This window comes from Parasteatoda tepidariorum, chromosome 10, assembly GCF_982258835.1.
Source record: "Parasteatoda tepidariorum strain Cologne lab strain chromosome 10, Ptep-v5.0, whole genome shotgun sequence".
In the NCBI taxonomy this organism is placed as follows: domain Eukaryota; kingdom Metazoa; phylum Arthropoda; class Arachnida; order Araneae; family Theridiidae; genus Parasteatoda; species Parasteatoda tepidariorum.
The window spans coordinates 1,690,301-1,716,145 of record NC_141764.1 but is presented as its reverse complement, the minus strand read 5'-3'; the positions used below and the strand labels follow the sequence as shown (position 1 = coordinate 1,716,145).

Genomic DNA, 25,845 nt, shown 5'->3' with positions numbered 1-25,845 from the left:
CTAACCAAACTATTGAGATATTATTGGGTCAGCAATTCAAACTTTTAGATAAAAATGTACAAGCTTGCAGAGCAATTAATTTTTTTTTTATCACTGCTCTTTACCTATCGAATAAACTCTAATCAGAAAGAACAAGCAAATAAATTTTCTTTGATCATTCTATTATTTGACACGATCATTTGATAAGCTATCGAACAACAGACAGAGAGTGAAGCTAAATTGCAGGAGGGCACTCCACCAAACATATTCTAATGATATTTATTCCACCCAAAAAATGTTTAGGGTTAAAATAGAAATTGAGAAAAAGTAATAGAAAAAGTTAATAACCAAAAGGGTGGATGCAAAAGTAAACCGAGTTTGTTTATTCATTTTTCAATGCTTCCAAACAAGTTATTATATCGTTTTATTCTACGAAATAACGAACGGATAGCATAAGAAAAAGAACATTTTAAGAAAATACCTGTCTTCCAGACGGAACAAAGCATAAAAATAAAAAAAAAAACGTTGAACTGCTCAATAGAACGGCGTGCACGTGCTCTTTGCAATTAATTCCATGTGTAATTACGGCAAGAATCTACACTTGAGAAAAAACCTTTTTTCAACCTGTCTTCGCCTCAGAATTCGAACATTTCCTTCCTATACCGCACCGCCGCCCCATTTTTTACCTGTGTAACTTCGTGTGGGGTTTAATGCTAGAAGCCCAAACGCCTTGGCCACTATTAAGAGCTTTAATAAAGCTTGCTTCTGCCTCGTATGATACTTGATTTCATTGCTGGAGGTCTCATATCAACAGGTGTAGTACGTGTCCTTGATTTATGAAGCTTTTTTTTGTTGTTGTGGTAATTGTGAGAAATTCTCGAGAAGTTAGCGTTTTGAAATCTCCGAATAACGTTTTTTATTGGAGGTGAGTGATGGATAAGGCGAATTGAGTAGGAAAATTTGATTATATTGAGTCGTTAAAGTGGCGCTTCCGGCGTTGAGAGCCAATTAATGTTCTAAACTGATAATTTGCGAAAAGTTATTGCAGAAATCTTTAAGTACCTAAAAACACCAACAAAAACAAATTATTCTCTTTTTTCATTTATTTGGTATATTGGAAATATTTTACTTTGTTAAAAATATTTTTACGATGTCCAGAGGTAAGAATAATCATATTTTTTAAATTGAATTACAAGTGCCAAAAAAATTCTAAAACAATTTTAACAGAAACAAAATGAGGTGTTTAAATTAATTTTTTTTAAGCTGCTTTTATAGGATTTTTCAAAGTTTTTAACTTCGAATTTTAATATCACTTTATTACACATATAATAAAGACATATATTCAATACAATTACACATATATAGCTTGCATAACTGAATATTTGTACAGCGAGTGAATAAAGACATGAACCAATGAATCCGCTAGTTCTGGTGAATCTAAGTGTGTCCATCATAATCCATGAATTAAGAAATCTGTGTATCAGTGCATTAGTGAATCCGACAAATGAAGTATTGAGAATTCAGGGTATTATTGAATCGAAGTATAAATGATTCAGTCAGTCGGCGAATTAGGAAATCAGCGTAATAGTGAATAGAAGAATTAATGAATCCATCAATCGACGAATTAGAAAATCAACTTATTACTGAATCTGTGTGAATCCACGGATCATCTAATCGACGAATTTGATATTTAAAGCGTGAATAGATAAAATGGTAATTAGGCGTATTGGTTAATCAGAGAATTATGTAATCAATAACATTCAATAAAATTTAAAAAAAGAAACTAATATTTATTTTGTCGAAGATGCTTCACTGTAGAAATTTTGGAACATGTTGAACTGTAATATCATTTTGTAATCGTAATCGCAATCATAAATGTTTTGCAAAATTAAACCAGATTAAAATACAAAGTATTTTTAAATTTGATTACTATGTAATGTAATTATAACTAAATGTTACTTTAAAACAGCGTTAAGACTGCAACATAAGTAATAATATTCAAGTTCCCGAAATCAAAGCATCAGTTCAAACACTCAAAGCTTGATTTATTTATTTAGTTACTTTTTTTTGTCAAACCTGCCATTAACAGTCGTGATGGCTCAGGGGATAGAGCCCTTCCAATGAGATGAACCGGGTTCAAATCCCAGCGAAGGATGGTCGATACGAATCCAGCTTGCATCGATCACATTGCTGACGTAAAATATCGTCAGTGTTAGATGGATCATGGGTTAGAGTCCCCTTGCCGTCGGGCAAACCGTGGGAGATTCTCGTGGTCTTCCTCTCCATGTAACGCAATTAGTTCTATAAATATTCTCTTCACGAAAACAAATTTCTCCCAAGTGCTTGATCCAGGAGTTCCCTTGTCTTCTGGATTGAGTTCAAAATGACAAGGCTAAGGAGTTGAACATTAGTAGTCGTAAATCCTAAATTGGGTCGGCTTGTCAACGATGGTTATAAAATAAAGCCTGCCATTCGATTGTTTTTTTTTTTTCAATTCAATCGCGAACTTATTTGACAAGCATCAATAAAAAAAAGTAGATTAAATAAACTATAATAAAAACTAAAGATGAATTTGTGACAGACATTAACAATAAATATCTACAAATTAATTTAATACAGTTTAACAACCGTAATAAATGTCTCGTAACGAACTGAAATCAATTTCACCTCCCATCCTGCTTCTTAATGATATCTTTAATCATTGACTTCAACGAGGAAAATAAACGTTTATAACGGCCCAGTCTAAATATATCTTTCATATCAAAAGATATTTTAACGTTGAATAATATCGTTTGTATTCTTAAATGTCGTTTGGCATCATCCATCTTAAGAATAATGTAGGAAAGGGGGCAGGATTCGGTGAAAAGCTGATAGAATTTGTAATTGATAAGGAGGGGTGTGCATGTTAAGCAAATATGTCTTTAGCTTTGGCCCCTCGAGACCCCCACCCAGAACTTCCAACGGAATCAAAAGCGAAAAATGATACAGATCTAGAGAATTTACTGGAGTTCAAAGACGTGTTCCCTCGCCTCATTAATCATTGCTTTAAAGGAGAGTGTTCTAACTTTTGTGAGGGGATACGCAATGGGGTTATTTTTACAAAAGAGATACGCAACCGTGACTCGAATAACTACAACAGATCGATAAATCAGGTAAAAATAAAAAAGTTCGAATGCTAGAACTTTAGCATAAAAAAATGATAGATTAAATTTGGAATTACGGAGCTTATTGCTGGAAATAACAATTTATCCGAAGTCATACACCCTACTCACCCCCTACCCACAAAGTGACGAAGATAAATAGAACGCGCTTCGGATAATTCCACGATGAAGATGTATATCGCAATTCAAACGATAATAATCATTGCTAATTTAAAGTCAAAATTTTAAATGTTGCACAGATGGAACATTTTATAAAATTTAGTAAATTTACATTAAAGCGTTAAATTAATTTAACGAAAGTAAACAAAAGTTACAAGCAAATGTTTTTTTTTTCTTCAGGATTTTATTCTCTCATTAATATGATACAATAAATAAATTTTGGTTCAATTCCAATGATTTAGTTTAAACAAAACTTGTACACAATGAAAATAACTAAAAAGAACTTTGAGTTAAGAGGTTTTCAATGTTTTTCTTTAGTATATTATTTTACAGCATGTTAAAAACCTAACAGTGCAAGAATCGTGTAACTGTTTTTCCCCCACTAAATTTTTCAAACATTTTTCAGGTTGTGTAAAATATAAGTTTATGATTGATTCCCATCAATCCCATAGTTTTAATCTTATTGATTTCCATAGCTTTAATAAAATTTGTACATAATTAAATAATAAAAACTAAAAATAACAAGCAAAAATAAAAACAGCAAATAAAAAATTTAATGCAAATAAATAGAAAGGACTCTCAACTTTGATTTTGTCGAGACTTTGTTTTTATATTATTTTGCAGGATGAAAAAAATATAAAATTAAAAGAATCTAATGGTCTGTTAGAAAAAAAGTTCCTAAAGCCATAACAAAAAAAATTAAGAAGTAAAAATAATAATGAAGAGTTTGTGTGTTTCTTTTATAACCCTAGAGCCGTTTATGATAGCACCCTGAAAGTTGAACATAGGATGGAAGGGAGAATTCCAGACCCTGTTATCAGAAATCAAATTTAAATTAATCCGTTCGGAGGAGACATTTGAAAGATGAATATTTTTTTTTCATGGTATGATCTTTTGCAAACAATTTTAATTTTAGTCAGTGTCATTTTCCGGGTGCGGAAATGCACCGTTCTGTTAGCGTCATGGAAACCGGATTGATGAAAAAAATTTAGCGTCCATTAAAAATGATCCCTACCGCTATAGTTATGAGTAGAGCCCGGATTTTGATGACCTAAAAAAACTCAATTAATGCTCTTAAAAAGTGCAAAAAAATGCCCTTACAAACTGCAAAAAATGCCCTTAAAAGTGCAAAAAATGCCCTTAAAATGCGAAAATTGCGCTAAAAATGCCTTATGACATGACTTAAATAGAAGTAAAAATATTGAACTAAAACAAGGTTTTACTCTTTAAAATTATTATGAGTCGTTTCAAAAAATATAAAGCAATGCAATACTTGTTCTACGTTCATTAAAGTTTGAAAAATATGTTTTATATCCTAAAATAACAACAAAAAAAGGAAAATATATTGACTCCAAAACATTTTCATTTTGTACAGAAACTTTAATGAATATAACAACTTCCATCTCATAATATTACTAAATATCAGAATTACATTGGACTATTAAATGTTTTTTGATATTTTGAAATGTAAACGAGCGTCTCTTGTCTTAAAGCAACTTTTTATTCCTGGAGAAGAAAATTTCCTAGAAAATTGTAATGCTCTAAACTATACAAAACAGAGAAAATGGGAAAGCTGTAACAAAGAATTACTTCTAAAGATTTTATATCAATCAATAACATAGTGAAAAAACATAATGGCATGCAGGTGGTATTGAGAGCTACAATATGAAATTTAAAATTATAAGACAAATATTGCATTTCATGTAATAAAAATGCCCCAATAAATAATGAAAATAGGAAAAAATTAACAAAAAGCTTAAAAAATGCTTTAAAATGCAAAATACGGTCCAAAATTTGGAAAAAATGCCCTATAAATCTTAAAAAATGCTCTAAAGGACAGAAAATGTCCAAAAATGCAAAAAAATGCAAATGTCATCAAAATCCGGGCTTTAGTTATGAGTAAAAACAAATTTATCAATTATGAATCATAGAACTATTTTCTATAAATAAACGAGCAATTATGCTTTTTGTTTAAGTTAGCATTTAATTTTATATCATAAAAGTAGTTAGCTTTAAAAAATGAGAGAAGAGATTTGTTTGTTTGAGATGCTTAATTTTTTTCTGACTTAACTTTTAACTCTGTAAAAATTGAGAAATAGTTTCATAGTGTACTCTGACTGCAACAAGAGTTCGTAAATCTGTCTCAGAGATTATCAAGAAGAGTTCTCTAAATAAGAACATCACACAAATATTTTGAATACAGTTTAATCGACTTATTTGTTTTGTTTATTTTTTGTTTTTATATTTTTTCCTGTTCCCTTGTTTGACCTTTTCCGCATTGGGTGCGAAAGTGTGCACGATCGCTGGAAGAGGTTTTAACAGTCTCTCCTAAAGGTTTTCTTCCAACACGAATGGAAAAAAATTCCGTGCCTTCCAAAAATGGTCGGAAATAGAGATTATGTAGCTACTGATTGAGAAAATTTTTTTCAAAATTAAATTTTGTTTCATCAGCTTTTAGAAATTCTATTTTAGCGTTCATTGTAATAGCAATAGATTTAAAAAAAAAAAATTTTTTTTCAAGCCACTTTCATCGGAGTTTACTATGAGGCACTTGCGTTGCTTTTTGATTTTCACAGCACTATTGTTATGATTAAATTTAAAAACACTTTTTCTTTTCAAAGAATTAAAAAATAATATTAGTGATGTTTGCAAGCTTACAGTATTATTTTTTATGGCGTAATATGCGTTTGAAATGTGAGAATGCATAACATTCATTTATTTATTCATTATTTACTTTTTTTTTACCCATACAAAGAACTAGCATTCAACTAGTACTAAAATAAAATTAGAATTCTCAAAAAAGAACCTTACGTTTTTGAAGAACACTTAAACGGAGAAAATTATTTTAATTAACTTTCAGATAAAAATTAATTTAACCCTAGACTGCTTTCAGTTGCATATTTTATTCTGATATTTTGTTTTTTAATAAATTAGACAGCCCACGTGATTCGAATGAGTGATGACAATACAATAAAAAAGATATTGTTTTTTAGATCCACGGGAACAGGAAGGCCGTGGGTAGAGATGGAGTCTGATTTTCTTACAATGAATGAAAAGAATTGGAAATCAAAAATAAATAGGAATTCGTTATGGAGAAATCTTCAGAGGAAGGAATTGGTCAGCAATGGGCTGCCTGTCTGGCCGGATGATTTTCTTTTAATTTGACATTAAAATCAATATCTTAATAGGATATCTCTTACTGTAATGTTCATTCACTATTCTTCTGTGTCTCATACATTTTAATAAAATCTAAGTTAGTTAAGTTTCTAAATAAAAATGGCTCATATCAAATTTTAACTCTGTCGTTGCATTTCTGTGCTCTGCAGAGCGGCATTTATCTACAAATTTAATTCGGTTATAATTCTCAAATTTAGTTTTTACCATTGCACTCCCTGTACATTTCTTACACCCCTTCATCATTTCCTAAGTCTTAAAGTTCTTGCGCAGCAAAACAAAATATAATGTGAAATCGAACAACCAAAACAAATATAGGGGCTTTTGATATATAGAGGTTAGGGGGCTAGGCTGACGCACATCGACCCCGATGATGGTTTCGCAATAATTGCTGTTTCTTGTCATAAAACAGTTGAAATTATTCAATTAAAAATATGTACTAAAAAGAACACTTGTGCCACTTCAAAATATTTCCCTTATTATGATACAATTAAAATCCAGAAGTGAACATAAATCATTTTTTGGAAATAACATTCAAAACTAAAAGTGCACATTGTTATAACAAATTTGTTGAGTTCGAAACTCTATTTGAATATTTTTTTTCTTACCAAACGGATGGATGCATATTCTAAACACAATTTTTGCATTCATCACATTGTGCATGAAAATGAAAGTTAAGTTCTAAATCATTTAACGAATCTCTTTAACTGCAATTCATAATGGTTGGTGTTGGTTGGTTGGTGTCGTATCCTCTATTGAATCATATTTCATGGTGTGCTTGAATAGTTTTTGTTATTTCTATGGCATTAAAAGAATACAAATCCTCTTCTGTGGGGTAGTTTAAAAAGGTGAAGGCCTGCAGCGACTGCAGGGCAGTTAAAAACATGATAGGGTGTCAGTTCCACATTAAGACAGTTGCCACAGTTTTGATATTTTCTAGTCCCATCTGCAGAAATTTTCATGTTTTTATGATGTTTTGTTCTTAGTCTGATGAGAGTAGTGGCTGTCTTCCTATCGATGTCAAGATTAGTTATTTGATCGTGGGCTTTGATTTTTAAAGGGGTGAGTAGTCTTGACTTTGCAAAAGCATTTGCATCTGCCAACGTGGTTGGGATTGAATTTTGATTTAGATCTCTGGCATTTTTAGCCAAGGAATCAGCTATTTCATTGAACTCTAGGTTCACATGGGCGGGAATCCACTGCAAGAAGCAATTTTTCCGGAGACGCTGAAGTTGTCCAAGTTGTTCTATGATATTCAGGACAAGGCTTGAGGTACCTTTGCTGAGGGCCTGTAATACAGACCTGCAGTCGCTGAAGATGGTGATACCACTAAGCTGCTCCGAAGGTTCAAGATTGATGTACGTTTCGATAGCCGTAGAAATGGCTATCAATTCTGCCATAAAATTAGATGCGATTTTTCCAGCACCTCTCGAAACGGATCATCAGGTAGGAGCAGTACCACTCCCAATTCATAATAATATATTAATATAATATTCAATTCATAATAATATATTTATATAATTAGCGCCAAAAGATAATAATTATGAAACGTTAAATAATATCAGACACCGATTTTAATAAATTTATCTTAAAATGTAACGTATAGTTACACAATTCTAACAATAATAATAATAAAAACAATCCTCCGAAACTTTTGATTTAGAAATTAATCAAAATCAAAAACGTTATAATAGCAGTACGGGTAATTTTAACTTTTAAATTAAGAAAACAAAAATATTTATAGGATAACGATAACTTTATGACTTATATCAATTTTATGCTGATGACAACCGAAACAATATGAAAATTAATGTGGGAAAACTGGATCCGACCATGTGACTTTTCAGCCAATGACAATGTATTGACAATAATGGAAAATTGAGACACTATCATTAGTAGTAAGAAATAAATTGAAATATAAATTGAACAGCACATTTAAAACCAAATTCTTTCTCAATATCCACCAATTCTGGGTCACAGGCGAATATAAAATAAAAGTATACATTAAAAGAAAGTTATTAATAACATAATTTGAAAACCAGTTTTTCAATAAGGTAAATAATTTTTAATCAAGCGTTCTCCAGTTGTGTAATAACTTTTTCACTACGTTCGAAAAAAGAACCGAAAATCTTTCTTCATACAACCCTTCATTAAACTAATTGATTCTTTACAATTCTATAGAGTTATTTGAGAGAATCGAATCATTTTGAGAGTATAATTATTTGAAAACTGGAATTAAAAGAACACCTCTGAATCATTAAAGATGTTATTTCGCACAAGTATAAGAGAATCATAGAATATTTCTGCTGTTTTAATGATAGGCTTGATTCTGCGGGGAAATTTCGAACAAATCTGAGCAATTTATTAAGAATGCGGTTAAGAGAGTATCTTATCAAAATGAAAAAATATTCAAATGAATGCTAATTATGCAATAATTAAGATTTTAATTAAAATAATTGTTGTAATTATTAGCAAAATAAGGATGACAGCTATTTTAAATTAGTATTTAATATGCACTTAGAAATAAAAAGAAAATATAGATAATTAAAAACTCAGATATACAAGAGCGAAGTTGCCAGATTACAAAGTACAACTCTGCAAGATAAACAAGAATAGAGCGTGGCTCGCTGATAGAATGCCCGATTTATAACAATAATTATGTAAAACAAGTCGGATTTCGTTTACCTTATAAATTACAGAATAATAAACTTTATTTAAAGTCAATGATTGCTATGATTTTTATATGTGGTTAACGTTTTTTATTTAACTCTGCGTCGTTTTTCTTACATTTCGTGAATAAAGATACTATTTAGTAAATATTTGTACGTATATTTTTTTATATTTAATTTAATAGAAATCGAAAATTTTTATTAATTATAAACTATGAAATTTTCTAAACAATGTTAAATTACATAATACGGCGCAAATTTAAAAAGTCAGAAATACGGAGAATATACGAAGAATATTTTAAGATATGTTTTGTTAGCAAGACAGTACTTCATTAGGAGACACACAGTCTGACAAGACACAGGAGCCTTTCTGTTATACCAAAAACTGACAGTGCAAATAAGCTAAAACAATTAGAAAAATTGAAATGTAAAAGCAACAAACACAATTTAGAAGTGCACGGTAGTAAGACTTAATAATGACTAAATGCCCATTTGTAAGAAAAATAATACAAGTCCATTTTTTTAATATTTAAAAACTTAATCCAATGCAAAACTTAATCCAAAATCTGCGAAAAATGGGAATAAAACATTGATTTGGATAATTTTCATCTAGGAAAAAAAAATTTCGATTTTTAAAAAAAACTTTAAACACTTTTAAAATATTTTAGTTATTTGTCCGTTCTAAAACTCAGATAATTCTTTCACGGTCCGATGGCATTTATAGTTTGAAATTATAGCTTTGCTTCAAGAATAAGGCACTTAAACTGTGGCTTTTTTATTTTCCTTGGCGAAAGAGCTTCCAAAAACCATGTTAAGCTATCGACCCTGTTCAACTAGTAGTCCATATTAGTAATCAAATTATCCATAAACGTTCCAGAAAAAAAATCAGACGAATGTTCGACAAACGTTCTAGAATTAAACTCTAAAACTACTTAACAAACGTGAGAGGTTGTCGAAAACAGTCAGAAAAGAAGTCATTGAGAACGATTGGCGGTATATACAAATCATTATAACCTCAGGATTGGCATTCTGAGATTTCATTGTTTTCGCCAAAAGGTGAAAGAAAAAAAAAGAACGCTGAACGAAGTATGATAATTGGGCAATAGGCAGAAAGTGGTTTTTACTCATTGGGCGTTCATCCAAATGAATAAAACATGAAATAAAAAGTTCTGAGGTAACAAGTGACAGCTGTAGCTCAGTAAAGAAACAGTCAGCAAGTAAATCTGTCAGTTTCTGTTACGATTCTGGGATTGAAAAGTGTGCAATTTAACAGTTCAAAAATAGATTTAAAAAAAAATTTATCTCAATTTTTTTTCTTCCTTCATCTGAGATACGACAGTTATTTTGTTTCTTTATGTATGTAAATAAAATAAGAAAGTGACCTTCAGAATTTTTTTATTTTATTCCAAATTAAATTATTTTGTTTTGACGCTGGTGAATAAGTGATGTGGAAGTAAATGTGAAATGCTTAATAGCAAATGACACACAGTATCTAAATTACGAATGAGCGTAATGTTTATTCAGAATACGGAACTTTCAAAGCAACAGAGTAAAAAACAAGTCTTTTTCACAAGCCTAGAGCAAGTAAACTCAACGATTACTTTTTTTATTAATTAATTTATGTACTTAATTAGTTATTTATTGGAACACAAAACAAGAGGACATTGTGAAAAAATAGTAACAAATAAATAATAGAGAATTTACTTACGGATAAGTACCAATGGAGCAGTTACTTCCTGAAAATGGAATAATTTCTTTTGGTGCTTAGAAATGATTTATTTATTTATTCTTTTTTTTACGGTTTCTATAACCATTGTTTCATATATGTTTCGTCAAATTATGGAGTTAAAAACATCACTCAAAGTGATTAACCTTTGTCAATATTTTTAAATTCATTCTAATACTATCTCTTAAAAGTCTATGCCTTCCAATTTCGATTTTATTTTATTTTATAACCGTCGCTGAACAGCGGCCCAATTTTTCGGGTTTACGACAACTAATGTTCAACTCCGTAGCCTTGTCATTTTGATTCCGATCCAGAAGACAAGGAAACTCCTGGATAAAGTATTGGAGGAAATTTGCATTCGTGGTGGACTTTTTGATGGAGCTAACCCGCATTTGCGTTGCATGGAGAAGGAAACCATGAAAATCTAACACGGTTAGCCTAACGGCAAGGGGACTCTAACCCACGATCCTTCTACCACGATATTTCACGTCAACACTGTGGTCGGTGCAAGCCGGATGAGGGACTCGTATCGACTGGGATTCGAACCCGGTTCACCTGCTTGGAAGGCGAGAGCTCTATCCCCTGAGCCATCACAGCTCTTTCCAAATTCAATTGAAACAGCATTAATTGAATAACGGCAATTGAATTGAAACAAATAATAATTGAAGCCGCGATGGCTCAGGGGATAGAGCGTTCGCCTTCCAATCAGGTGAACCGGGTTCGAATCCCAGTCGATACGAATCCCGCATCCGGCTTGCACCGACCACAGTACTGACTTGAAATATCCACAGTGGTAGACGGATCATGGGTTGTTTGAGTCCCCTCCCCTTCAGGCTAACCATGGCAGGTTTTCATGGTCTTCCTCACCATGTAACGCAAATGCGGGTTAGCTCCATCGAAAAGCCCTCCTTGAAGGCAAATTTCTCCCAATATTTGATGCAGGAGTTCCCTTGTCTTCAGGATTGGGTTCAAAATGACAAGGCTACTGAGTTGAACATTAGTAGTCGTAAACCCATAAAAATTGGGTCGGCTTTTCAACGACGGTTATAAAATAATGATTGGATAACGAAACAATTATTGTTCTGAATTTCTAACAGTTATTCGGGACAGTTATATTCAATTTTGTCTATCTTTAGTTAACAATCTCAGTGTTAACCCCTAAATCTGGCCACATAAAAAGCACTCGAAAGTCTCGTCTTTAATTATAAACCATTTCAAAACGATGAGGCTAATTCAGTACTCATTTTTTAAAAATACATTTGTCAGTTTATTCAGTATATATATATATATATATATATATATATATATATATATATATATATATATATATATATATATATATACTGAATAAACTTATATATATATTTTGAATAAATTTATTTTATTATATAAATAAAAAAAAGTGCTTAGTACCTTGTGGAATCTGAGGGTCTATGGCGACGACACTCTTAGTAGCCGATGTGCTCTTGAGTGCCATCTTGTAGTACTCCATCTTGGTGACAGGGGATGCCCTGCTCCATGCCCCCATCTCCTCCTGACTCCTCAATGATGATGATGATGAATATGGGGAAGGGTATGAAGGTCTACTTTCGTACATTTTCTTCGGTGTAAATGATGCTGAATGCTGTAAAAATTTAACACCTGTACACATCTCATAAAGTTTGAAGCGTATTATGTTGTTCATGAAAAAATAATTAAAAAATAAAAATTGTTTCTTAAAACATATTTTTTAAAAACTTGTTACTTTATATTACAAGAAAAAGTTGTTTCAATAAAATAAATATATTATTACATTGCAGTTTTGGTCGTACATTTTATTTGCTTGGAAAAAAAAAACATGTTTGCATTATTACATCTTACCCAATGAAATTTTACTTCGATCATTTTTATTAAAATAAGTAGAGATATTGTTAAAGTCTAGAAAAAATTTAAAAAAAAAGAAAGAACGATTTATTTTAATATTTACATAAAAAAAGTCTGAGCAAAACTATTATTCTACCACGTATACCACCAACTAGTGAATTATGGATCAAAAGAATCCTAATGAAATTTATTATTTCAAAATACATCTCCCACACATTTAATATTTAACTTAATATTTTGCTTCCAAAGTTATTATAAAATCAAACATAAATTTAAATAAAGATTGACCAAAAAGTTTTAAATGTATATATTAAATTAATTACAATGAAATTTACAACTATCAAAATCTAGAATCGAACACTATTGTTTCATACAAGAGTTTGCAAAAAATTATGAAATATTAAAATAAGAAGTTGTGCTGTGTTTAGGTCGTAATTATAATTTTTATGATAAAATAATTAAATAGCAAAGAAATTATTTTCGAATAGCAACTTAAATAAATAAAAATAGTGCGTGGGGTCCCTCCGCGCGGAAGAAGTGAAACTTCGTAATGTGGAAATGAAAATAGGAAGGGGTAGAAATTGATTTTTGGTGAAATCATATTGTTTCTTTAAGACAAACTTTATTAACAATACTTACAATTCACAATTGATCGCATCTTTTAATTATCATTTTCGAGTGGAGAAATATCCAAGTCTATAACATTTACAATGGGTTTATGATAACTAAAGTAACATACGAAATGTTTGAATTCTATTTTTTCAATATTTCTTGCAAAAACTGCATCAATGGTAGTTACCCCTTTGGTTGTTGGATCATTCCTACCATTTATCATTTCCAATCCAAATTTGCTTTAAAGAAGGTTAATAATGTTTCAGCTTCAGGTAACGAGATATTCACATTAAAATCTCCTGCAAGGATCACAGGCCGCTCACAATAATCAATTTCTTCACCAGCAGCGTCTGCCAGAGCTTGTGAACCTGCAGTGGATAGTGGCAATAAAGATTTTGCAATAAATAATTTAATGTCCCTCATTGCTGCATTTGGTGAAATATAAATGGCAATTAGAAAAGAGAAAGCCTAACAATCAATTGATATTCACAAGAGACGTACCTTGACATAACCTTAAATCCGTCGCATTGTCCGTGGGATTGTTTTCACTCATTTTTTACAATTGTTATCCACCAAGTTCGAAAATAAAAAATACTACCCTTTTAAATTATATGTGTATCAAATCAAACTAAAAAAATATTTATAGAAAAACAATACTTTTATGACTATTATTATTTTTATGTTAATGAGAACCAAAACAAAATGGAAATGAATGAGGGAAAACTGGATCCTACCACGTGATTTCCCGGCTAATAAAAATGTATCGTTAAACGTTTAACGCAACCTTGTTGGAAGTCACATAAAAAGTTTTACTTCAAAAAAATTTTAAAGTTTATTTTTTAAATCTGTTTCCTTTATTTTTAATTTTAATTAGCGTTTCTTAATCCGCCCTTTCGCAAAAACGCGGTTCCTTATTCTGGAGTTTCGAAAAAAAGAATGTATTTTTTTTTTTTTTTTTAAAAGAAAATTTATTTTTGCGACATTTTGTAATGAGGTGATTCACAGTTCGTAGACGAATCAAACACGAAATAAATAAATATCATGCTCGTTAGTAAAAAAAAAAAAAGATTCCATCGAATTTGTCGAACACGGAAGATTATATCCAGACTGTTGCCACCTGATGTGAGAAGAATTTTGTGCCTCGTTAAGTTACAAAATGTAAAACGATCGGCGAAAATGAGAGTTCAGTCACACATAAGCCTAAGATAGATGAAGAGTTATGTTGAAATCCTTTTTATTTCCTCTAGTCGTCATATGATGGATATCCTAGTTGGGAGAGTGAAATATGAGAACGGATAAAAAAAAAAAAAAACAGTTCTAGTAAGTCGCAGGTACAATTCCAAGGTGATATTTCATAAAGTCGTTAATTGATGAGCTACCATTTATTGAGACTAATTTTCGTCGATTTCTCATTGGAATGGTGGCAGCTTCCGTGAAAAGAATGTAAAAAATGCTTTGGAGGCCGTACTTTAATAGACGGAAGAGCTTAAAAAGTTACCGAGAAGTTTTTGATCTAATGATTGTTATATTCCTTACAATACAATTGGAATGATTTGGAGGACATATTTGAAATCGACTTATTGTAAGCAAGAACACACTATGCCCTGTAAGCAAGAACACACTATGCCCAAGCAAGAACACACTATGCCCTGAACAAGTGTACTCATTTTTTTTCAACGAACTGGATTTTTTGAGGGCAATTTAAAAAATATTATCCCAATAAGTTTTTCAATCAAGCTATCATAAGTATAACCACTTTCTTGAAATTGTAATTTTATATCTAGAATCAATAACGCACATTAAAAAAAAGGGAGGAGAAAAAACTTCAGTTTTTTAAACTCCTGAACTGTTTTCGCAATTTGAGCTCACCTCGCTTACTGATTGGGCTCTTGTGCATTTTAGTCTAGCTTTGTGGTAGTCTTTGTAAAAAGAAGTTATGGATGCAACATATGACCACATCTGTGAAACTTTTAATCTTATACAGTTAAATTTATTTAATTGTATCGAATTTCGTAGGCTTAAATTTCATTTGATTAAAAAGGTTCAACTTCATGCAATTTATACACTCTACTAACTATTTATTACACACTACTAACTATTATAACTTATAATTTATACACACTACTAACTACTAACACAATTATAAATTTCAGTGCTTAAAGTCACTCCTTAACAACACGAGTTTCTTACCGCATCTTCTTAGCTCGTGGAAATGCATTTTGCCCTAATTTGCCTTTGTCGGCCACTGCAGTTTTTCTTGTTTTACTTTTTCTCGTTTACTTATTTTTTTTTCTTTTCTGTTTCACTCTCGGCTTTTTTTCCATTTTTCGTTGGCAAACTTTACGTTTTCTGTTTCAAATCTCGTTTTTTTTTTTTTTTTTTTCATTCTCGTCTGGCGAATCTAGAGAATGAGCGCTTTTCTTTGAGCGTTCCAAACATGTAGACTTTTATTACTATCTTAATAGGTTTTTTTTGAAGCAAATAATGTTTTATATCATCAAGTTTCTATTTTTAATTGCATTGTAAAATAAATTTACTGAATTTTTTTGTGTAGTACGTCTGTTCATTGTTATAAATTTCAACGTAACTGAATACTTTCCAACAAGAATATGTAAAGGAATATTCTCGGTATTGCAGGATATATTTTTTTGTTGATGGCGGGCACTTGGGTCTATTTCCCATTGGCCTCAGAATTGCTACTCTCTTATCGTTACCCAGTGAGCACCTATGGCTAAGCCACGGCGGTGGAGTAGCGTCGCCCACGTCATACAACCACAAACCCGTTTATAGGGCGGGTTACATTCACACACAATCACACAGAAGAAAGGACATAGAGAGGACAATGAGAGAGAAAGAAACATCCATGCCCCGACCGGCATTCGAACCCGCAACCATCGGCTCCGCAGTCAGGCACGCTAACCACTCGGCCACCTGGTGGGCATAATGCAAGATATCAAAAACATTCTTTCATGTTAGATTTCACCAAGAAATATCTCTGGTGTTTCACTACACCACTTTTGGTGTTGTTTTGACTTTTTTTCTTTACAGATGGCGCCACTTGAGCTTAATAATAAAGAAAGATTTTGTTTTATTATTTTTTCTTCTTCTTCCCTTTTTCAGTTTATATTTTATTCGCTATGTTGGTAGATGAGTAATATTTTATGTTTGGCAATGTGGCCATTTAAAGGTCAATTACTCATTTATAATTCAATGAAAAAAATCGCAATGTTATGTATAAATCATGCTCTGATAATCAATTAAAGAAATAAAAGTAAATGTCCGGTAAGATTTTGAAAATTTCTTTGTTGTGCTAAGTTGTTATTGTTTCATTTTCCCACATTGTATTTAGTTTCGATAATTTTAATGATATTCTACTTAATTTTTATGATTTTTCCATTATACAAGTTTCATGATTTATTAAAGGTTCATTCCAGGTGTAATGCACCAAAGTTCGCAGCTACAAAATGTACGCATGTTTTTAGTTGTGTCATAATAAAGAGAAGTAATTACTACCCTATACACTAGACTTAAAAGTAGATACACTAGATCATGGCAAACAAGGATAGTATATTCTATAAGGACAGGTATTCTTTGGCCAAGCACTAGACTTTTTTACTATATACAACATAACTGCCTACTTTTTTATATCGGAATGCATTTCAATATTATGATAAAAGTTTTTTCTAATCCTTTTAATCTAAAATTAAAAAACAATACTTTTTCAGTTTTGCAAAAAAAATAATTGTTATTTAGTACATTATTTTCCAAACAGATTTCAAACTATGCGTCAAATATTCTATCATTGAAATGCATGTCCCATAAACTAAACATGCAAATAATCATAATTGGGTATAACATGGAAACTACTACTACTATAAGAACTATTTCCACTTCGAAAAATTTACTAGGAATAACTTTTACCTTTTAGTTTAATCAATAAACAGAGTTATCTAATTACAATAAATATTTACTATCCAGCAGAATTTGTTTTATCACATTTTTATTTGACTGGAAGCAAAAAAATGCATGATGATTTTTCATTTGCCCGTAATTTGTAAATTAAATGCTTTTTTACGCATAAAAAAACTAAAATTTCAACTTCAAACTTGTGTATTATGTTTTGTTTTAGTTCCTTGTATTTACTTATGAAATGAAAAAAATATGTTAGCTTTTTTCATTTTTTTCCCAAAAATATTAGTAAAGGAAGCGGTTAATGTTTATTTTGTTGCTAGAAGTCTGACTCGCTGAAAATGCCGTTTAATGGTTAAATTTAATGGGAATAACATGACCTATGACGTAGGCTATAGTAAACCCAATTGAATAACAATATTTCGTGATGAATTTTATTTGGCTAAACAAAGTATAAACAAAAAAAAATAATTTTTTTCCACCAACTATATGGTATTTACCATATGTCTACAATTCGAATTCATCAAACTATGGAAAGAGGCCAAAAGGGTTTGACAGCATTTAGTTTGAAGTAAATAGAACAGATTTCTCAATTTAGATGCCAAAACTTCCAGGCCAAAATCAACAACTCTTTTCAATGGAATGGACAAACGGATCATTTTCTTGAAATGGAAAGCAAACAAGATCAAAGTCATTCCACTCTTTCGACAAAATGTTTTCTTTGAGAAGACGAAACAAGACAAACAAACGCCGACGAAATTTAAAAACACGAAATAAAAACAGACAACAGGGTGAACAGGCAACGAAAAAAAAAATAATAAAATGAAAAGGAGTAGCAACCTTGAAATATAAAAAACGAAATTGCTAGGTTGGTTTATTTGCAAAATCGAAATAATCTATATAAAAAGAATTCTACGATTTACAATTATATTTTGAGAAAAGAATCATTGGAAATTTTATTTTTTCAGTCGTCAAGCATTTACGAAAGCAATTCAAATCGCTCAAATTTTACAGAAAATTTCTTTTTTGGCGTATACTCTTTAGTAATTGTTCAACTGCTTTTATAAAAAGTTTTTCTTTTGATTTTACAAGTATTTTTTAAGTATTTTTTTAATGGTTTCTCAAAGTTTTATTCCATTTTCCAATCGATATCACAGACAGATTTCAGCAATTTTAAAATTAAATTTTCAATAAAGTTTGAAGTAATTTTTCAGATTGATTTCACCCAGAGGCTTTAGTAAGAGATTTTTAACTTTCCGATTAGTTATGCACAATTTTTACAATCGTTCATTTTCCAAGTATATAAAATCGGTATTCAAAAAAATTATTAAAAATTTCAATTTTAGAATTACCAAGTAAAAGCAGAAATGATAAACTTATATACTACGAAAAAAGGATTGATCTCGATTATTCACATTTATCACATAAATACCTTAAAAATAACTTTCTTTTTTTTTTTGTAATTTGAAGTTGAAATTGTTCCAAAACTTAAAACAATCTTAATTATTTATTTCCACGAAAACAACTTAAAAGTAAAAATTAATATTTTAAAAAAATTGTTTTTGAAACGGATTTTTGAAATATCGTCTTGTGAAATATGATCAAATCATGAGTATTTTGAGTTCTAACTTTTTACTTAAAGCCTTTTTTTTTAAAATTAATTTTAAAGTTGCCTTTCTATTTAACAGTATAAACACATTTAAGAAACAAATGTTAAGAAATTCGAAAAGGAACATTAGGATTACTGGAATTATAGCCTAAAGACAATTCTTCAGACTTACTTTTTATAAATTCTCATCAGTGTTATCATTTCGAACAGTATATCATCACGTATAATTTAATATTGCAGTCAAGGAAAATGACAAAAAATGTTCCCTCTAGAGTCAAAAACTAAACAACCCTGAAAACCTTTTTTGTTTGGAGCGAAGACGAAAGTACTACTTTATCAGTTCGAAAAAAAATACACCTTAACCAAATACTATTACTCCCCCTTCCAAAACTTAGAGTTTTTATATTTTATTTTAAATAGTTTTATTCCGGTGTCGGCACTATTACTGTTGTCTTTTAATTAGAGAACTATCGCGATTGTTGTCATTTTAAAGAAACTGTTTTCCTCAAAAAACCGTTATCTTTTTTTCTTCTTTTTAAAACATTGTCTTGGTAAGCCTGCTTGGTAGGGCACTGGGTCCATGTCCAAGAGGGCGTGGGTTCGATCCCCGTCGGTCGAAGACTCCCGTATAGAAAAGGGTGACTGATGCACGTTAAATCTGTCGAGTCATAAAGTCCTCCATGTTCCCATAACAAATCATACCTCTGAGGGTACTGATCCAGGAGTTTCCTTGTCTTCTGGATTGGTTCAAAATTAAAAGGCTACTGAGTTGAACATTAGTAGTCGTAAACCCATAAAAATGGGTTTACGACTGTTTAACTACGGTTATAAAATAAATACTAATAAATGATTCAACAAATTTCATTATTGTAGAAAATTTGTACGCTAATATTGGACAAAACTAAGTAGCATACAGTATCACGAACTAGTTTTTCCCCTTTTCTTATCCACTCTATTGTTTCGGTCCCCCAATACAAAAGATCATTAAATTCTCAACTGAATTAAATATAGAAAAGTGCCTTATTTTGTCAAGCTAAAAATTAGGAAGCGATTGTGGATTGTCAACATTTTATAGAATTGTTTTTCTAACAAAATTTCTGTCCCCTTTGTCTCGTTAAAATATAACTTGTTTGTGCTATGCATATCAGGGCACTTTTTCAACCATTCTGCAATAATAAGTTTAAAGTATATAATAAGTATAAGTATACAATAAATTTAAAGGCAAATAATCCGATGGAAAATCTGAGTATAGACTAATATTTTTTACCTCTTTTTTTATCTATCAATATTTTTTTTTATCGATTTTTGATCTATAGATTAATATTCTTTCTCTGAGATCGCTCATCCAAAATTCAAGCCATTTTCAATACCCCTATTGGCTATCAATTTTTTTTACTTTCTTCATATCACACTATTACAGGGCATCAAAATTCCAGCCTAATTTAATGTACATACATTAATAATATGCTTTTATATTGCCAAATTGAAAAATAGAAAACGGTGAAAAAAATTTTTTATTGACTTGGTAACTTTTGTAAACTATATTTTTCCATACCCTTATTTCTTATCAATTCCTTTGGCTTTCAATGCTTATCAAAAGGACATCAGAATTCCAATCTAATCAAATATAATTTTAAAGCTAAAAATGGGAATTCCATCAATATCGTAACAAAAAAAAATTCTTTTACAACAAAGCGCACCCATTAGGTCGAGTCGCAGATGGAAAAAAGAGGCCCCAATAAGCTGGTCTACTTAGTAGCAAGGCCTAGGCCAGATTCGATGTTATCCAGCCTAATCTAACTACTGGGGAAGAAAGTAGATGGCAAGATTATGAAGTCTGTCTCCCAGTCTGGGGTTTTGATAAACGCGAGGGAGACGCCTTGGCTTTATGCCACGCGTGTTGTCGCTCCGTCTATCTACACAGGTGCTATATACTCAACACAAAGAAGGTACAAACTGATTTTTTTTTTTTTTTAAAAAAGGTTGTTTTGTTCCTTTAATGTTGTGACGAGATTGAGGTTGCGGAATCTAAAATTAGACGTTCGATGAAGAAAAGAAAAAAAATGTAGCAAAAATGTGAGTTAGATGCCGGTGGATATGCCATATCTCGAGATGGGGGTGACTCAACGCGAACATTCCTAATTTTTTGTTATTCTTAATTATGTGGGAATTTTTCTCTCATTAGTCGTCTTAGAAGATTCTTTGAACTCAGTGCACTTTCGCTATCGTAAACCGCGTTATAATTTCCTGTCTTTTGAAATAATCTGAATCATTCCCAATAAATGCGGTCGATTGATGGATGACATTTGTAATGAGTTGTTTTATTTACTTAAGATAGGAACAAAATGACGTGATTTGTTTACATTCATTTATATACAAACATCGAAAAATTAGAAAAATGTTTATTGATACTGCATAAAAACATATGTCGTAGAATTTACAATCAGGGTTGCGGTCGGAGTTAAATTTTGTAGAAATCTGAGTATGAAAAACTTTTTAAACACCAACTCCGGTTAACTAAAAGGCCTTTTCCCTCGCCATCTTGAATTCTTTGGTTCTGAACAAACGTTTGATAATCTAGCATTCTTCTACAGCAATTTTTAGAACTTCTTTTTTTTTTAACAATAAAATTTTGATGTCAGTAGTTTGAGTAAGTTATTTAAAACTAGAAATTAATTCGACTGTTTTTAGATTTTTAATAAATAGCTTAATTTGTGTGTCTTTTTAGTTTTTTAAATTTAACTTTATTAGTCTAAACAAATGAAAACAGATCTGAATAATCAGGGATCTGTCCAGACTTTTTGTGAAGGGTCCGGTTTTCGTGAAATTGTGAAAAAATTACTCACATTCTTTCTACCAGGGTCCGCTTTTATGAATTTGTGCAAATAGGGTCCGTTATTGCAAAAAAACTTTCTCAATGAGTTTTTAAATTGGACATACGGGAATTATGCTCAACACTGTAAAATTATAATTTAAAAAAATTAATTTTAAAAAATAAACAACAATTGCAGCTACTAAATTAGCGATGCAACATACAAATATTTGGTATTTAGTCTATACTGCTGAACGCCGAATATTCATTTCGGAAAGAATCGTCTGCCGAAGACAAAACTTAATTCGTTTACATCCATCTTTCTTGTTTTCAGCCCTGGGAAGGGTTTATTCGATTAAAAAAACAATAATGAAGATGAACAAATTTGTGAAGGGTCCGATTAAAAGAAAAATCATTTTGTGAAGGGTCCATTTTTAAGTTAAAATATTTTGTGAAGGGTCCGTTTTTATAAAAAGATATTTTGTGAAGGGTCCGTTAACGGACCCAAATTTCTTCTAAACAGACCCCTGATAATGCTAAAAAATTTTAATACAAATTAAGAAAAAGTAAGCTATTCATCACAAATCTAAAAACAGTCAAATGGATAATACTAAACTGTTTATTTCAGAATTAAATCGGTATAATTATAAGAGGAGAAGAAATAGCGAACCTTATATACAACGCACCTTAAATCTCAAATTCTGGATTATGAATCAATAGTATGGGAATGATTGTGATAAAAACGAATCTTACAAGAATGAATATTATGAGAATGAATATGATTCATACGTTATTAAACTTAATTAATCTTGCTTGATAACTTTTCAACTTATGCTTGGTTAATCCTTTCGGAGAAAAAAAAGAGCCCAGAAAGTAATTGAACCTTATTGAAAGATCTACAAATAAATTATAAGTTATCTTTTGGTGTAATTTCAAAGCCAATTTTATTCATCTATACTGCAAAAAATTTATTTATGGAATTAATTAAAAAATCCTAATTAATAGGATATGCAAATGACTTTAGTGTATCATTCTGCTATAGTTTTAGTTCATGAATGTTCACTGCATATTCATGCAATACAGTTTATGAATATTCACTAAAAAATCTTCTTGCCATAAGATGTTTATGTGTGAGTGAGATTATCTATAAATTTTATTTTTTTAATAACAAAACACAATTTTAATGTTTTGAACAAATGAATACATGTTTCGATTGTTAAAATTTCTTATAATTCTTAATAACTATCTATTCTAAAATTTCTCTTTTCTTAACTATTATGCAATAACATAAAATGTAATTTCAAATAATAAAAAAAAACTTTTAACTCCTATCGTATTTTAAACGATTGTCACTTCAAGAGGAAGAAAGTCACCCCAAAAGTCCTCCATGAAGGCAAATTTTTCCCGTTATATGATCCAAGAGTTGACTTGTCTTCTGGATTGCGTTCAAAATTACAAGGCTATGGAGTTGAACATTAGTAGTCGTAACCCCCTCCCCTCCAAAAAAAATAATAATAACAAATTGTGTTGGCTGTTTGACGATGGTTATAAAATGATAAGGATTATGAAGGATTGAAATCCATAAGATACCGGAACAGGAAGTGAAGTAGTGCAAGTCGCAACTCTTCTATTAAGAGAAAGCTGAACTTACAGTTTTATTCAGAAATTTCACATTAAATGTGTGTAATTTTTTACTGCCTCTTTCAAAAAACATTTAAAGAAAGTATTACTAAAAAATAATCCTTAATATATATATATATAACCTACTTTTAAAATATAGAAAATATGGGGGGTTGAAAAGATCGGAAACTGCACCTTTGTCATCTTTTGCTTTTTTCTCACGCGGTCTTTCCAAAAGAAGCTTACACAACATCATTGTTCGTAAACTGGGTCTGAGTTAAAGCAATAAAAAAATCTCAAATTTTACTTCCATTCTTTATAGCAATATTTTAAGACTGTTTTTCAAAGGCTCTTTACCAAATAATAATGATATGTTTATAAGTGTTGCGAGTTTACAACAATTAATTATAGCTGTTAGCAACATAACGCATTTAAGAAAAGGTATTCCTCAAAAATTCCAGTTTTCCCCATCTTTAGCGCCATCTATGCTAATAATGATACTGGCACAAAATGTAAGAGTGAAAAAAAAAAAATTCACAATTGCAAAAAAAAAAAAAAAAAAAAAAAAAAAAAAAAAACGTTTGTGACTCAATTTTTGATACTTGAAAAATGACTATAAGCTTGCTTTGGAGCCGAAGTTGCTTTGTTCTTTGGCTCGAAGGATAGAACGCTCACCTTCCAATGAGGCGAACCAGGTTCGAATCACAGCGATGGCTGGTCGATTCGAAATACACGTCTGACTCACACCGACCACAGTTAGAGTCCCCTTGCCATTATGCTAACCGTGGGATATTTTCCTCACCATTTAACGCAAATGTGGGTTAGGTCCATCAAAAAGTCCTCAACTAAGTTCTCCCAGTACTTGATCCAAGAGTTCACTTGTCTTCTGGATTGGGTTCAAAATTATAAAGCTACGGAGTTGAAAATTTGTAACTGTAAACTGCGATCAGCTGTTCAATGATGGTTATAAAATAAAATATAAAAATAACGGTCTTGTCTCGGCTCATAAGGATAATTTTCTTCTGAGTGGAAAATCTCGCCAAATGAGCGTTTTTTGAAAAATAAGAATAATTTTTTAAATATTTTAATTATTTGCCTGTACCTATAACCCATATAATTCTTTTCAGTAAGTTATAATTACAGAAGATTATAATTATATATTTCCAAATTAAAGCGCTTAAACTAATTTTTTTTTACTCGGTGAATTAGCTTTGAAAAACACCATTAAACCATACCACCCAAAATTAAAAGGATATGTCAACAAACATTGAAAGGAAGCAGTCAAATTTTACTATTTTTAATAAACATAAACACTTAAAATAAGCTACATTTAGAATATTAAAAGTTTTAGTACAACAAAAGATTTCTTTGTTCTTAATTTAAATTTTCTTCACAAAGCTGTGTATACTTTTGAATTGCATTCATGGGCCTTTTTTCTCATCAGCAATGAAAAAAGAAACTTAAGTGGAAATCCAGTAAATAACATTTATTTTGGGAAATAGAATAATCCTAGGTATTTTAGAATAATAGCTCCTCATGAAGAAAAAGAAAATTCCATTTCCCTCACGCATAATTTGATTTTGAAAGAATATAAATATTTGCATGAAAACCGTTTACATTAACTTCTTAAGATTCAGTCTTTTATTGTTCACAACACTTGGTACAATTTTCTAATTCAAAAAAAAAAGAGATTATTTTAATAGACAGAGTTAATATTTTTATGGAATTTTAGGACTAAGTGACTGTATTGAAGAATAATTTTTCTGCTTGTTAGCCTTTAAAAAACAGCAATCCATTTAAAATATAATGAGTGCGGCCTTTGTTATTTGAAATCATAAATTAGAGGTTAAAAAATTTTTTGATTCGAGTATTCTTTTTTATATCCATTTTATAGAGTTCAAATATTTTATTACTTTTATCTAGTAAATTTTGCTCTGTGATCGGTAAAGTAAAGAAATAATGGCCTATAAAAGATTTAAAAAAATGCTCATATCAATACATTTTTATCGTATAAGTTTATTTTCGTCTAAAAACTATATTTTCCAAAGTAAAAACTCGCTAATTTACATTAATTTCCTAACGCTTACGTGCGTAAGGTTTTTAAATAATTGTGCAAGCATATCTCTAGCGCGCATGCGTCAGTTCAGGTAAACTGTGCATGGGCCCGTGAAAAAATATCAAACTTACGCAAGGGAAAATAAGAGATTATGCAAAAATCCGCTAGTTAAATTCGCTAACCGAGTGGAATATCATTTAACTGAAATCATAAAATAGTAATAAACATTTACAATGCACATAGACGATTTCTACAAAGCAGTAGCATACAGCTCAAGATACTTAACTCTACGTAAAAGTGTGTTGTTTTGTGAGCAGAAAAATTTGGTAGATTTTGATGAATTCAGCTGTAAAGAATGAAGCTTATTCAGATTTGTAGCCGAAAATTGAAGAAATTTAGTTTATGCACGAGGTCCAAAAATGGCCATAACTGACAGTAGTTAACTACACTACTAAGTTAGTAATAATATAGCACGATTCGTTTCTAAATTTCGTCA

At 30.7% G+C, this 25,845-nt stretch overlaps 1 protein-coding gene across 1 annotated transcript in view; it reads right to left on the bottom strand.

Annotated features, from left to right (window-relative positions):
- Nucleotides 1-25,845, bottom strand: part of LOC122270190 (uncharacterized) — a 143,285-nt gene that overhangs the window by 40,012 nt on the left and 77,428 nt on the right. The window contains exon 2 of the mRNA XM_071184066.2: nt 12,282-12,492. Within this exon, the coding sequence (XP_071040167.1) occupies nt 12,282-12,492 (211 nt within the window). The remainder of the gene's footprint in view (nt 1-12,281; nt 12,493-25,845) is intronic.